Source organism: Phyllostomus hastatus, unplaced genomic scaffold (assembly GCF_019186645.2).
Source record: "Phyllostomus hastatus isolate PE091 unplaced genomic scaffold, TTU_PhHast_1.1 phas_scaffold_501, whole genome shotgun sequence".
Classification (NCBI taxonomy): Eukaryota; Metazoa; Chordata; class Mammalia; order Chiroptera; family Phyllostomidae; genus Phyllostomus; species Phyllostomus hastatus.
In genome coordinates this window covers 15,207,916-15,221,527 of record NW_025334033.1, presented here as the reverse complement: position 1 = coordinate 15,221,527, position 13,612 = coordinate 15,207,916, and the positions used below count along the sequence as shown (strand labels likewise).

Sequence of the window (13,612 nt, the reverse complement as noted above, 5' to 3'; positions counted from 1 at the left end):
AACACCAGAGGCATTCCTCGTGAGTTCGAACAGGGACGAAGGCTAAATAAAGCTAGGTCCAACATTGACCTGGGGGGTTCTCATCTGTTTGAAGTGATGGTGTGATGACAGATGCTTCTTCCTGTTTAGACACACACAGACGGAGCACATGCTATGGTGGATACAAGAGAGGCCAGTGTGTCAAGCCCTTGTTCGGTGCTGTTACTAAATCTGAATGCTGTTGCGCCAACACTGAGTATGCATTTGGAGAAGATCCTTGCCAGCCGTGTCCTGCACAGAATTCAGGTAAGTGGGGTCATGGGGGTGCCTTGTACTGCCTGCCTTCTGCCACCATTGGCGGTCTTGCATTTACAGAATTGATAGACGTCATAGGGAAAGACTACATATGCTCTCCAGGTATATACCATGTACCTTCCTGGGGTCTTGGCAGGGGCAAGTTGGGGTCTAACCCACATTGCTCACCCAGGTCTAACAGCCAGTTGCAGCAGGCGGCACATTTGTGCCTCCTGTCAGAACTCTTCCACCTCAGTGATATTCATGCTCTTTGGAATGCATGCCCCTTACTTTGTTTTCTAAAGTACTTCCACAGTGTTTGCATTTTGCAGGAACTCCCTCAGAGCAGACTATTACACAGTGTAAAAGTAAATAATTTTCAGGTTACCTGAATATTTCCAACTTTTCTCCAAAAGACCTAGTGAATTTTGTTGAAATCCCTCATGTTGATATAAGTGTGCTATTCCTAAATGATTTTATTCAACCCTAGGGAAAAAGTAATTACTTCTGTTTGAAACAACATGGTATAGTGAAAAGAAAACTGGTCCCTCAGTTACAGATCTGCCCCCAGCCACAGGCAAAGTACTTAATTTAGGGGGGTTAGTTTTTCTGTGGATTTTTGTTTATTTAGGAATTTTTCTCACCTACTTTCAAAAAGACTTGTGATGGCTTACATTAGTAAACATAATTACAAATTAAATTAATATGGAAAAGGGATTCTTTAGTTTTCTCATCTGAGAATAACTTGTTTTAGGTAATCCAGTTGTAAATTATTTCTATTTGTAAGGCAAAAAGAGTCTGTTGAAATTAATACAATAGACTATCTACATTTGAATACAATTTTAAAGTAGCTTGGCTGTTTACTTCTAATGTCCTAAAATAGTGTTAGATGTGAATCAACCAATCAGAGCTACATTTTCAATATTAGATCTAAGATTCAGTTAGTTCATTTCTGACTAGACAAAATTAATTAATGAAAGACTAATGCACAATTTTAAAACATTTGTCATTTTGAAAATGATATTTGAAATTATGAGTTAGAAATTAACATATTTTATGAAAAATTAAAGTTAAATAAGAGACTTCAAAAGAAATGAGAGATACTAATTAAAGAAAGAAAGCTTTATTCTGGCTAATTACTTTACCTGGTGACTAACACACAAATTATCATTTTATATATGGTTACCAATCAGTTAAATATACATTAACAATGCTTTAATTACATAATAGGCAGAGATACTTTCATGTAGCTACACAGTTGTATATTATTACTGTCGGCCTTTTGTGTGTTACTTGAACTTTTCAAAGTATTTCTGTTGCAAACTTCGAATTTAGAAGATGGATGAGTATCACGAAAACTGGTGCACAAGGCTATAGGTGACAGCTCACATGTTAAGTGGACAGAAGAGCCAAACTTGGAATCCAGGACCCTTGGTGCATATGGTTCTTAGTTTTTACCTTTTCCCTCTGGACCGAGTACACTTCCAAAAAAATTTTTATGATACATAGGAAAATAAAATGGGCTTATAAAAAGATGACTGAAAGAGACCAGATTTCTTTAAGCAGTGAAGCTTAGAGTTAAAGTTGAAGTCCAGTTTCACTCGCCTCTGTTCTGTATTTCAGTGGGTTTGCGAAGAGGTCCACATGTGGAAGTGCTTTCCTTCAGTTAGGCTTCTCCCCCTCTTCGGCAGATGACAGTGCCAAATCGTGAAGTTCCTGGATGTGGGACTCCCTCATTGCAGGACAGAAGGGGGACTTTCAGAAGTATTGCAAATGTCCAGAATGAGTATCGTTAGTTAATTTAATGAGAAACCCCAACTACACAACATCTAAAGTTCATCTTTGTGCTCTGGAGACCAAGCAGGCTGTATATGAAGCTATTTCTCACTGGCTGAGCTATGAAGCTATTTCTCACTTCCTCCTAACAGAAATGGGTCAGTTAAATACACAGGAAGTATACTTATTAGGACATTGCTCGTCTGTTTTCATACCACGCTCTCCATGGCACATGCTGAGTTAGTTCAACAATGCCTGCCATTTAAGTGCTTGAGCTGTGCCAGGTGTCATGCTGAGCACTTCATGCGTTCTGTCATTAAATCCATAGAACGACAGTGTGAGTTGGGTATCACTGGCTCCAATTTATAGAAGGGGAAAACTAACAGGGGGAAATGCCATGTTTTCAAGACCCCTGGCAATAAGATTGCCATCAGCGTCAAACCCATGCTGACCTGAATTCACCACAGAGAATACTCTAGTGCCAGATCTTGCCCAGATGGCAAAGAATGAGGACAATAATGTACCTGCATTTAGGCCAAGCGTCAGCTAATTTAGCACTGACTGGAAAAGTACTTCTCATATAGTTGGTATGATTTCACTTTTCCTTTTTTATCACTTGCAGTATTTCTCTGCTTTTTGGTAGATGTTTCAATTAATTGCTGATGTAAGAGAAAAAAAAAGAGGGTGTATTTCTTTCTTGCTCCCAGTTCCTGTCTTTCAAACACACAGTGGTAGACACCTTCCATTTGTTCCCCTCTTCACTCCCTTTAAGATGATTTAAAAATTAAGAGAGTTTCCCCACTTTTCTCAAATTACATTTGCTAGAAGGCACAGTCTCTGAAGGATTCAACCTTCAATTTTTCTCTCTACAGTATAACTCATTTGCATCGCTGTCATCAGAAAAATACTTTTCTAGCAAAAGTTTAAGGACTGTTTGCTTAACAGTGAGGTGCAGTTGGCCCCCATAAAAAGGCCCATCCCTAGTATCCAGCTCCCCTAGCTGGCTACTAAGTTTCCTGCCACTTAAGTACAAATGACTTGCATTTGATCATGAAACACTTACGTCCCTTTAAATATTATTGGATAGTGTGTAAAATATTGTATCAGTTTTAACCAATAAGTTTAATTTTAAAAATAGAAGTAGAAACCGGATTCATCACAAATTTGGGAATACATTCTATAAACTTCAATTTCTTCAATAAGATCTCACGGTTTTAATATCATGCCATACTTTTCCTATAGACTTATCATGTAGAATGAGTCTAGTACTCTGGAAAATAGTCATTTTAAAAATATACTTTAATGCAAGCACAGATACCCTGCTGTTCTTGTGAGTGGAGGCTAGAGAATTTACAGAGAGAAATAAGAAAATGTTAAGAACTGGGTACTGAAAAAACAGCTTGCACTGAGAAACAAAATTATTCCCAAGATGGTGGGAGAAAGTTTTATTAACAGTGAAGAAACCACACTTTAACAGGCACATTTCACTGTAAGTGTAAACTGTTCCCTGGTGAACAAAATCAAGTTATAGGAAAAACACCTTTTCCGAAAGTGCTTTGCACAAGGAATTGCTGTAACTTGCTTATAGCCTTAAAAGTTGTTTTCCTCCTTGATGCAGAGCCGTTAAAATGGGAGCTCAGTGTAATGAATGGCGACTCCCCCCAGGAGTTGCTTTTTTTCCGTTGCCACTTATTTCAGTTCCACTCACTTAGGAGGAAATGATGTGTGCAGAGCCAAAAGCAGGATTGACCTGTTCTGCAAACAAGGGAATCATTTACTATCTGTTAATTTATTGCAGCGGAATATCAGGCGCTCTGCAGCAGTGGGCCAGGGATGACGTCAGCAGGCAGTGGTAAGGACCTGCTTCAGAATTTACTACCTCGAGCATGTGCAGAGGCAGGATCAGGCCTTCCTGTGGGTTTCCAGCTGGTCCCTTTACACCAGCCCAGCTGTCACTGCATGATGTACCTGGATCGCCTAGAAGCCCCCCAGCAGCAGAGCAGCCGTGGCACAGTGGGTCCTGGAGTTGCTGGGTGTGGGTGTGGTGCTTGGAACTGTGGGCTGGGTACGCTCCTGGGGAGGGGGATGTGGGAAGACAGATTAGGTACAATGACCTAATCTGTATGACGAGGGTTAGCCTCGCCTCCCTTTGGGTCTCCCGCTATCAAGTACAGTTCAGGGTCATGGGCTCAAGTGAACTGTTATTTCTTAACTGTCTAGTGCTCAGTCATTATAAGATGGCAATTGGGAGCCATCTTATATTTTATATTTTTTATCTTATATTTTGTAGCGTGCAGTGACAGCAATTAACCGAGTTGAATGAGAATGAAGTATTTAAGTGTAGGAGTAAGAACTAGAGAAATATCAGTGCTATAAAAGGAATTACAGTTAAAAGGGAGAATTGGAATAAGTATAAAATGGGTGGTATGAAAGAGGAAGGGATTCTTTTATTAATATAAAACTAAGTAATTTGATTCAGGAGAGATCTGAATAAAGTACACGGGCTGAACTGATTGTCAGTTCATTCAAGTTGATTGATTTCATCATTTTGTGTGGATGAAGATGGGGACAGGATATTTGGAGGATAAGAGAGGAAAAGTAAGGAAATTTATAATTAAGAGTTAGTGGGAAGTAAGTAAGTTGTGCTAGGGACCTGCAGAAGTGAACAAAGGTCAACCCTGATTTATAGAAGAGTCAGGGACCAAGGTTTGAGACTGCCATTCACTGATTGTCATTTTGCATCACCTTTGACTGTTAGAGCTTTCTCCTCAGTATGAGAGAGCACAGGAGAAGGGGAATGCAGCTTCCTCTGGACAGAGTGAAAGAGGCTTTTCCAGAGCAGGCGGTGTTTTAGTGGGCTTTGGACTGGTACGTGGGTCTGCTCCAGACACTCTTGACACAGAGTGAAGAGGGTGTTTCATGTTCATGCAACAGTGAGAGTTTAAAGTCAATAAACAGAGTTTATGTTTTAATTCGCACTTGAGGATATTACTGAACTTAGAAAAGTTTGAACTGTGCAAATGACACAATCAGCTGCTGGCGATGTGGAAGACAGATGGAAGATGGATAGCTGGTGGCAGAGAGACCAGTTGTAGGGCTCTGAGCTCTGCGTTTGACCCACTTTACCACTTGGTGTTTGGAAGAGAAGTTCAGGGGGTCTCCTTCAGCTTGATGGAGGGTTGGTAATCTTGTAGGTCCAGCTCAGATGCCAGTTCCTCTCAGGGACTAAGGGAAGGAAGATATGACTCAGAATTTCTTCTGCTGAGAAAAAGGGGTCAAGCTTTCTTATCAAAATGTAATCTTTTTTCTTTGCAAGGTCCTAAGGTCATTGCATTTATTGTAATGTTATTTTTTGACAGTTCATTTGGTGTTTACTTTAGAATGTTACTGATTGTGAATTGTTTTTGCGGTGCAGATATAAATGAATGTGCATTAGATCCTGATATTTGTCCAAATGGAATTTGCGAAAATCTCCGTGGGACCTACAAATGTATATGCAACTCAGGATATGAAGTGGATGCATCTGGAAAAAATTGTGTCGGTGAGAACTTTCACCTGTTTTCTAAGACATTTCATGCATATTGCTTTCCTTCTGATGCATGGACGAAATTGCTCTTTTAGGACTTCAAGGACTGGGCAGATGGATGTGCTACACTTTGGGTACTTCTAAACGAGACTCCACTGAAAACAAGTTTTATTATTTCATTTTTCTATGAGGGCCTCTCTTCATTGGCAGACACAAAAACATCACTATTTATTTGGGCAGGCCAGAGAGAACAGGGATGTTTTAACTTCATCCAGAAGTCACCCCATGGGAAGCAAAAGGGAGAGTCTGAGAAGCTGTAGGGATTTTTCCTTTCACACTTTGGTACATGCTCTAAGTTGGACCCATTAGCACCAGGTCAGAAGTATGTTCAGACTTCTGATTATGTTCAGAGGTATGAAGTGAGAACTCAAAGATCCACTCCAGCCATTTCCCACACTGGGTACTAGGGACTGGCTATTTTTTTTTTTAGCTTCCTCATCAATTGCTCAATTTAAGTTTCCCGAGTTTTCTGACATTATCAGTTTAAGAATTGCAATATGAGCCTTTTGGACAGTGTTAGCATTTCCTTATACCATTTTGACAGAATTCTCAGTATGCTGCCTGCTCAGCCAATAACACAACTTCATACTCATAAAAACTTTATAAAGATGTTGCTGATTTAAGGGATTTAATGCTGTGACCCATGCAGCTTCCAGTGCTGAATTTGTATATCCTTTATGTCAGGGCTACTAGCTTGTCAAATGATGATCTAAGCAGAATCTCTCCATGTCTAAAAAATTCCTTGTGAATGTATTCTCTGGGCTGTGTAATGTTATAGCCCAAATGGATACTTAAAAAAAAAGCTGTATAATTTCTATTCTTCCTAATTTAAGTCATACATATCAAAAGGCAGGTTTTGCATTAGACAGCTACTGTCTAATTAGAAAACCCCATCTGAAAACAAGGGGTTTTCCTCAGCTCTCTAAATCTTGAGGCTAAATTCCTCATGACAACTATAAACTCTAGAGATTGCCTCATAGTTGATACCCATTACCGAAGACCCTTTAAATTATTCAAAAGGAGGAACACACATGCTGGAACTAACACATATCGAAGATGGACCATGCTTTCTAAATATTTATTTCGTTCCTTAAATGAATAGGATTAGACCTTTAAGTTCTGGTACAATGAGGCAATTAAATATAGATTAGTAGTGATTTCTAGTAAATCCAGATTTTCTTTCTGCTAAAGAAAGAAGTGTATTGCATAATGTATGGTGAGTCTAGACTCTGTACATATCAAGTACAGATAATCAGGCCTTAAAATTAGGTAATTTAACCAAAAACCAATGTTACAGAAGTTTTGCCTCTTTGTTTGAATTAATCATATCATTATGACCTGAAACCCTAACTAAAAGAGCAAAGATGTTGCATGCAAATGATGAGCTCTTTAAAAAGTTCATTTTTGTTGGTTTTCCAGATATCAATGAATGTGCATTGAACAGTCTTCTCTGTGACAACGGGCAATGTAGGAACACTCCTGGAAGTTTTGTCTGTACCTGTCCCAAGGGGTTTATATACAAACCTGATCTAAAAACCTGTGAAGGTAAACTATATTTTTTGTTCTTATACTATGTTCTTTGCTTTTTTGGAATGCTGCTAGAAAACCATGAGAATAAATTAGAGTTTCTTCTATTTTAGACAATTATGCCCCTTTTAGATGAGCTTCTTTGTCCTATACAGCATTTGTAGATACTTTGCAAGCTGCCGGTGGTACTTGCCTACAATTAGTATATTATTTGCCATTTATTTTGAGTTCAAGTGCCATTTTAAAGCATTCATTTTGCATTTGCCTGAAATTGGCATTCTATTAACTATCATTTAATAGACAGAGAAAACATTACGCATATGCTGTTTGAGTTAGTTATTCAGAAGTTACACTTACATTTGCTCCAGAGTTTCTGAATAAAAAGATTCGTCCATGTACCAGATTCTGAACTATAGAGATGTGCTTAATTATTATCTTGGCATTCCATCTAGCCTAGAAAAATTCTATTTAGGCCAGCTTACTATCTAATGAAGAATATGTGGTAGCAGTCGAGGCCAAAGTTTAAATATTCATTCATGCCCGAGTCTAGTTTGCAGCAGTAATGTTGACCTGTTCTTGTTTCAGACATCGATGAATGTGAGTCAAATCCTTGCATTAATGGAGTCTGCAAAAACACCCAAGGCTCTTTTATTTGTGAGTGTTCTTCTGAAAGTACTTTGGATCCAACAAAAACCATCTGCATAGGTATTTATCTTTCTGAGAATGGTTTTCCTGTGTTTATCAAGGCTGCTGTGCTTCAGTGTCTAGTAAAGATTCTCCCCCGTGCCCCCCACAGAAACCATCAAGGGCACTTGCTGGCAGACTGTCATCGACGGGCGCTGTGAGATCAACATCAATGGAGCCACCCTAAAGTCCCAGTGCTGTTCCTCCCTTGGTGCTGCCTGGGGCAGCCCCTGTACCCTATGCCAAGTCGGTAAGAGATGCGGCTGCTGTGGCTCCTGTGCCGTTCCTGCTGCTCGTTTTGCTTAGAAAGGGGAATCCTAGTACTTTGTACATTTGGGTCATGTGGAGGATTTTAGAAGATTTAATTCTGATGACCTCAATGAAGCACATTAGTGAATAGGAAACTAAGAGAAGCATCAAGGGCAATGGTTTCAGGGAATTTGGCAATTTATCATTTCCTGTCACCACATTGTAATACAGCTAGCTGGTGCGGCTTTCCTGGGTCAGCAATTTCTGTTGGCCCTCTGCAGAACCTAATGATTAGGGGCCCTGAGCTTTTTATAGGTGCACATTTTCTTCCAAAAAAACTGGTTAACCTAAAGGAAACAGTATTCATGACTAAACTTCGAAATCTGTTGTAAAGTTGAGGTTTGAGAGCCTTGCTGATGATTTTGTTGATTCTGTGTTTGGGTATATAAATGTGTTAATTTATGTACTGTGAACACTGCAGGGCATAGGAGCTCGAAGTTCTAGAATTTGTTTCCCAAATCCGTCACAGTAACCCTATAAGGAGATTCCTGTTTCAGGGCTATCAACAAGAGAGAAATCTAGTCAGTTTCCTTCTTGGTCATCAGCTTAGCGTGATCTTTAGGGTACCTTTGGGTCTTTTTGGATATCTCAGAGAAATTGGGCTTTTATTATTCTTTTTCACTTATGCAATCTCAGAAACACTTTGTTATCTCAGACTTATTCATAGCAACAAAATCCAATTCATGTTCCAGGTCCCCTTTCATGTTTCTTATAGTAAGTCATAATTACAAAGTCTGGATATTGTTATCTCAAATTTGTTTTTTGTTTGTTTGTTTTGATTCGATTTGTTTTTACAGATCCCATATGTGGCAAAGGCTATTCAAGAATTAAAGGAACACAGTGTGAAGGTATTTATGATTATTTATAAACATCAGTTTCGTGTGCTTGAAGAATGCTTGTGTTATTTTGGGCTGGGTATAGATGTCCCATAACTTCACAGTAAGAAATATGCAGCAGAGAAAAAGAATAATGGGAACTGTAGAGCATGACAGATGTTAATTTCACCAGGATATATACGCTATCGCCAGTTTCAGACTTCTGTGGCCAGGATGTAGGGTAGTTGAAAATGTTTTAGGTTGACCATGGTTTGAATTGACTGCACTTTCCAAATGCTATATATACCAGAAGATAAAATAGGAGTTTTTAAATGAGGCTGCAAATTTTGCCTTTTTCTTGGTTTGTCCTGGTTTTTGTTTGTTTGTTTGTTTGTTTCATTGTCATGGGTGATTTAGAAGGACACACTCTGCTGTGTTGTTTCTGAAACTGTGTGTGGGTCATCTTCCATTTGCTGTGGTTCTTTCTCACGGAGTCCCAGATAGGCACAGGTCAGGGTGACAAACACAACCTGACATGACACAGCAGCTGAAAAATTTTAAAAACAGCAATTAGTCCCATATGTGGGATGAAATGAAATTTTTTCCCTGCTAAAATAAGGAAGAACATTGTAACCCCCACCCAGGGTCTTGCTTTCCAAATGATGACTGAATTCTTTGGCCTTTCTTTGGTCCAGACCCATTGTTAATAAGTTATCTGACCTCAGCAGCACATGTTGGTGTACAAGTGGCCAGCACAACAACAACAAAAAAAAACCCCAAGAAGGTAAATTTTTCCCTTTCCATTTATCTCTCTTACAAGGAAATTCTGGAACATTTTTTTCCCTAACATCCCTGGTTTGGGAAGTTATTTCTTCTAAATACAGACCCAGCATATGTGAATTTCTTAAATAACACTCCACTTTTTTTGACATTGACAAGTAAGTTCCTTTCTTTGGATTAATTTGATGGTGAATATTTTTCCAAATTAAGTGCAGAGAACATACTGCTCTGTATGAAGCAAACTGTGATGAACCAGCACATTCGAGAGAGATTGAGTGAATGATAAGTGGATGAACATGAGCATCTTTCAACTCTCTGCAACTCAAATTGGGACCACCAAGGTTTTGACAGAACAGTCTGAGACCATAGCTAAGTTAGAAATAGTAATACGCTTGCTTCTAGGGACTTCTTGAGCACTTCTCGAAAGAGAACCTTTTTGCTGGCTCCACATATTCCTTAGTAGGATTTTTTTTGTGTGTGTGCTTAGTTTCAAGTTCTTTATTCTTTGGTAGTTTGAAAGACCAGGTTTCCCTTTCTCTACTGATTTCCAAACATCTGGACTCATAAAGCTAATTAGATGGCTCCTGGGAGCCTTACCTGGATAGCCACACTGCCCAGAACTGTCCCCAAGAACTTGCACCAGCTCCCTGTCTCTAAAACTCAAAAGTTACTCCCTGAGTCCATGGAGAAACTCTTACATCTTTGGTGGCAGGTGAGCTCTCTTTGTTGCTATTCGGACGCCCCAGAAATTCTACCTAAACTGTTTGGAGACAAACTAATTTTGTGAACTTACCAGGTTCAAATGGCCGTTTCTATTATGAGAATACTTATAACTCCAAGAATGGAATAAATAGAATGATGTTACAGAGATATATTAATTCATGCTTTTCTCTCCTTCATAGATATAAATGAATGTGAAGTGTTCCCTGGAGTGTGCAAAAATGGCGAGTGCGTTAACACCAGGGGATCATTTACATGTCAGTGTCCCAGTGGGATGACTTTGGATGTCACAGGAAGGATCTGCCTGGGTAAATACTGAACTCATTACTTCCCAAATGATCATTTCTTAAAGATTAATAAAACTTCAGTTGATGAGATAGGGCTGAATATTTGGTTCCCAGAACAGACACCTACATCCCAAATTCAGTATTTCCATTAGAGTCCATGGTGGTTTCCTGGAAGAAGAGCCTTCCTGACTTAAGCTCTTTGTTTATTCCTTGTATGAAGAGCAGAGAACATGTTATAGAAGAGAAACGGTAATTGATATGTAACTATTCCTTAAATCACTGCCATCGTAGTTATTAACCCAGAGCTGCTAAATCCACCCCCCCACCACCACCATATGTCATGGGCTACAGGGTGTGAAGTGAATGGTAGGGAGAACAATTTCAGTTGGAAACTGCTAGGCATGTCCTACTGTTGGCCGGAATGACAGATCTTTGCAGAAAATTCTTGTGGGTATCAGGAATGAAAAGGGCCACAGTCTTGAATAGTGAACCTGAGGGAGCCCAGGGCTGTTGTCACTGTCAGTCATGATGGGCTTCTCCAAGCCACTGGCTACAGCCTAAGTGGCAATAGTGCAGAAGAGACTGGCACAGAACCCTGAGTTCTTAGAAAGCTGCCCTGTAGATCTGTAGTGGCATTAGGTTTGAGATCCCATCGCCATTCTTGTGGGGTCTGACAGACTTATTCTGATGTTAATACCATGGCTTCTGACTGCTAGGAGTATGTCTGTTGGATCACAGGTTTCCAAGTCTGTGACTATGGACATAAGGCTCTGCCTCATTGTGTATCTGAAACTTTACTACTCTAAAGAGCATTCTTAGTGAAGGACCACTGTAAGTGGTTAAAAGACTGGTATGCAGCTAAGGGATTTGGATCACTTACCAATTAGAATAAACAAACCTTTAAATATAGAACTTTTTGGTTTATAATGTAAGCAATAGGAAAGAGAAAAGTTGGAATTCAAAGGCTCGAGTCTTTGCGTAACTATGGAGGCCTGTTAATGCCATTCTGAGTCTTAGCTTCTTTGTTTAAGAGCAGTCAACATATAATGAGAAACTTCTTTCAGGTTCTTTAGCTGAAAGATGCTTTAATATTTAATTTATAAATCATTTAAGAAGTATCCATCTTAATAAAGGCAACCCTTGTGTAAAGTTGCCCAGAAGGCCTCAGAAGCTTCCTAACATTAAAGGAAGTTTGGGCACTTAGGTGAATGGTTAATAACCACCTTGTGGTTATTAACCTTGTGAAGGAGAAAGAGAGGGAATATCATACCTTATGTTTTAATTACACTTTACCATGTTCAGATGCATAATCTCATTTGAGCTTCATAGTAACCCCCTGAGAGATGGGTAGAACATCATTTTACAAATGTGGAAATTCAGGTTCAGGGTCAATAATTGTGTAAGACAAGCAGACTTCTTAGTCACAGAATAGGACCAAATTCTAGGTCTTCTGACCTCTGGCCTGCCATTCTTTTTATTCTTCTTCATAATCCCCTGAATTTGGGGTCGGAGCTAGAGGTACCCCACATGTATCCAGAAGAATGTATACATAAGCACAAGTTGAAGTGAAAGAAGTCATTGAGAAGAGGAATGAACAGCTCTTCTTTGCTGCTTTTCTTCTTTAATCTCAGGTGGGGTATTCCTCTCCACAATGACATGCATCTGAGGAAAAGGGGCTGGAGCTAGTTCAGATGTCCTCCAAGGATAAAGATTGCAGTTTGCTTTTTAGCTACAGATGAGATGTCAGGACATTATGGCGGGCACACATTGGGAGCAGACAAGTCTGTGAAAACAGCTCCCCAAAGCTCATCGCCACACTTCTCAGAATACTGCTCCTTATGCAGGATTATCAGAAAACACCTCACGTCAAAAGGAAACTTTGCACGGATAGTAGGTGCAAATATGTATGAGTTACCCAATAGAAGAGTCTGTGTTAGGCAGGAATACCTATCACAAAGCCTGGGTTTCTTTTGAGGACAAAATAATCCTAGTCAGTAAGTATATAGAAAATCATTGAGTGTACTGTACTTTGCCTAACACAACACTGGCAGTTTGGGGTTGTGGAACCAGAGTTGCTCTCCTCAGCTTCCCTCTGCTCTCTGGCAGATAACCGCGTGGAAACCTGCTTCCTGAGGTATGATGATGAGGAGTGCACTCTGCCCATTTCTGGCCGCCACCGCATGGATGCCTGCTGCTGCTCCGTGGGGGCGGCCTGGGGCACTGAGGAATGCGAAGAGTGTCCTGTGAAGAACACACCTGAGTATGAAGAGCTGTGTCCCAGAGGCCCCGGATTTGCCACAAAGGAAATTACAAATGGGAAACCTTTCTTCAAAGGTACGATGGTTTCAGTAGTTGATTGCTCTTCTTTTCGGACTGGCAGATGCATTTCCATGAGTCTAGAGTTCTATTAATGGAATTACGACGAATATCATCAGTGTGGTCATCCTTCCATCATCTCAGCATACATTCTTTGCCTTCTGAACTCTCTGTAACCAAACATTCACTTTCTAATAGATTTTCTTTTTCTCCATCTCAGGATTTCCTGAGGTCACTTGCCTCTCCCATGTAGCCATTATTAAGTGCTAAAGTAGGTCTTAATGCCACCCTAAACCAAACAAAAATAAAAGGAAATGGGAAATTTTTGTGCCATCTTCTAAAGCCACTATTATATGACATCTTATCCACTGATTTGAGCACCAGTGACTACAGTGTAGGAAATGGGGGTGAGTGGCATGTGACACTCAGTGGCAGGTCCTGGTTGTCCAAATACAGTGAAGTTCTCTCCTGTGGCCAACACACTCCAGTAACATGATAGTTCAAATATTATTTCAGTTTTTTATGCTATAATCTAAAAT

The 13,612-nt window shown here is 39.8% G+C and overlaps 1 protein-coding gene across 1 annotated transcript in view; it reads left to right on the top strand.

Annotated features, from left to right (window-relative positions):
- FBN1 (fibrillin 1) overlaps nt 1-13,612 on the top strand; it is a 228,157-nt gene that overhangs the window by 137,997 nt on the left and 76,548 nt on the right. The window contains exons 17-25 of the mRNA XM_045822406.1: nt 130-285; nt 3,848-3,901; nt 5,465-5,590; nt 7,055-7,180; nt 7,748-7,867; nt 7,959-8,096; nt 8,953-9,003; nt 10,653-10,778; nt 12,864-13,091. Of these exons, the coding sequence (XP_045678362.1) occupies nt 130-285; nt 3,848-3,901; nt 5,465-5,590; nt 7,055-7,180; nt 7,748-7,867; nt 7,959-8,096; nt 8,953-9,003; nt 10,653-10,778; nt 12,864-13,091 (1,125 nt within the window). The remainder of the gene's footprint in view (nt 1-129; nt 286-3,847; nt 3,902-5,464; nt 5,591-7,054; nt 7,181-7,747; nt 7,868-7,958; nt 8,097-8,952; nt 9,004-10,652; nt 10,779-12,863; nt 13,092-13,612) is intronic.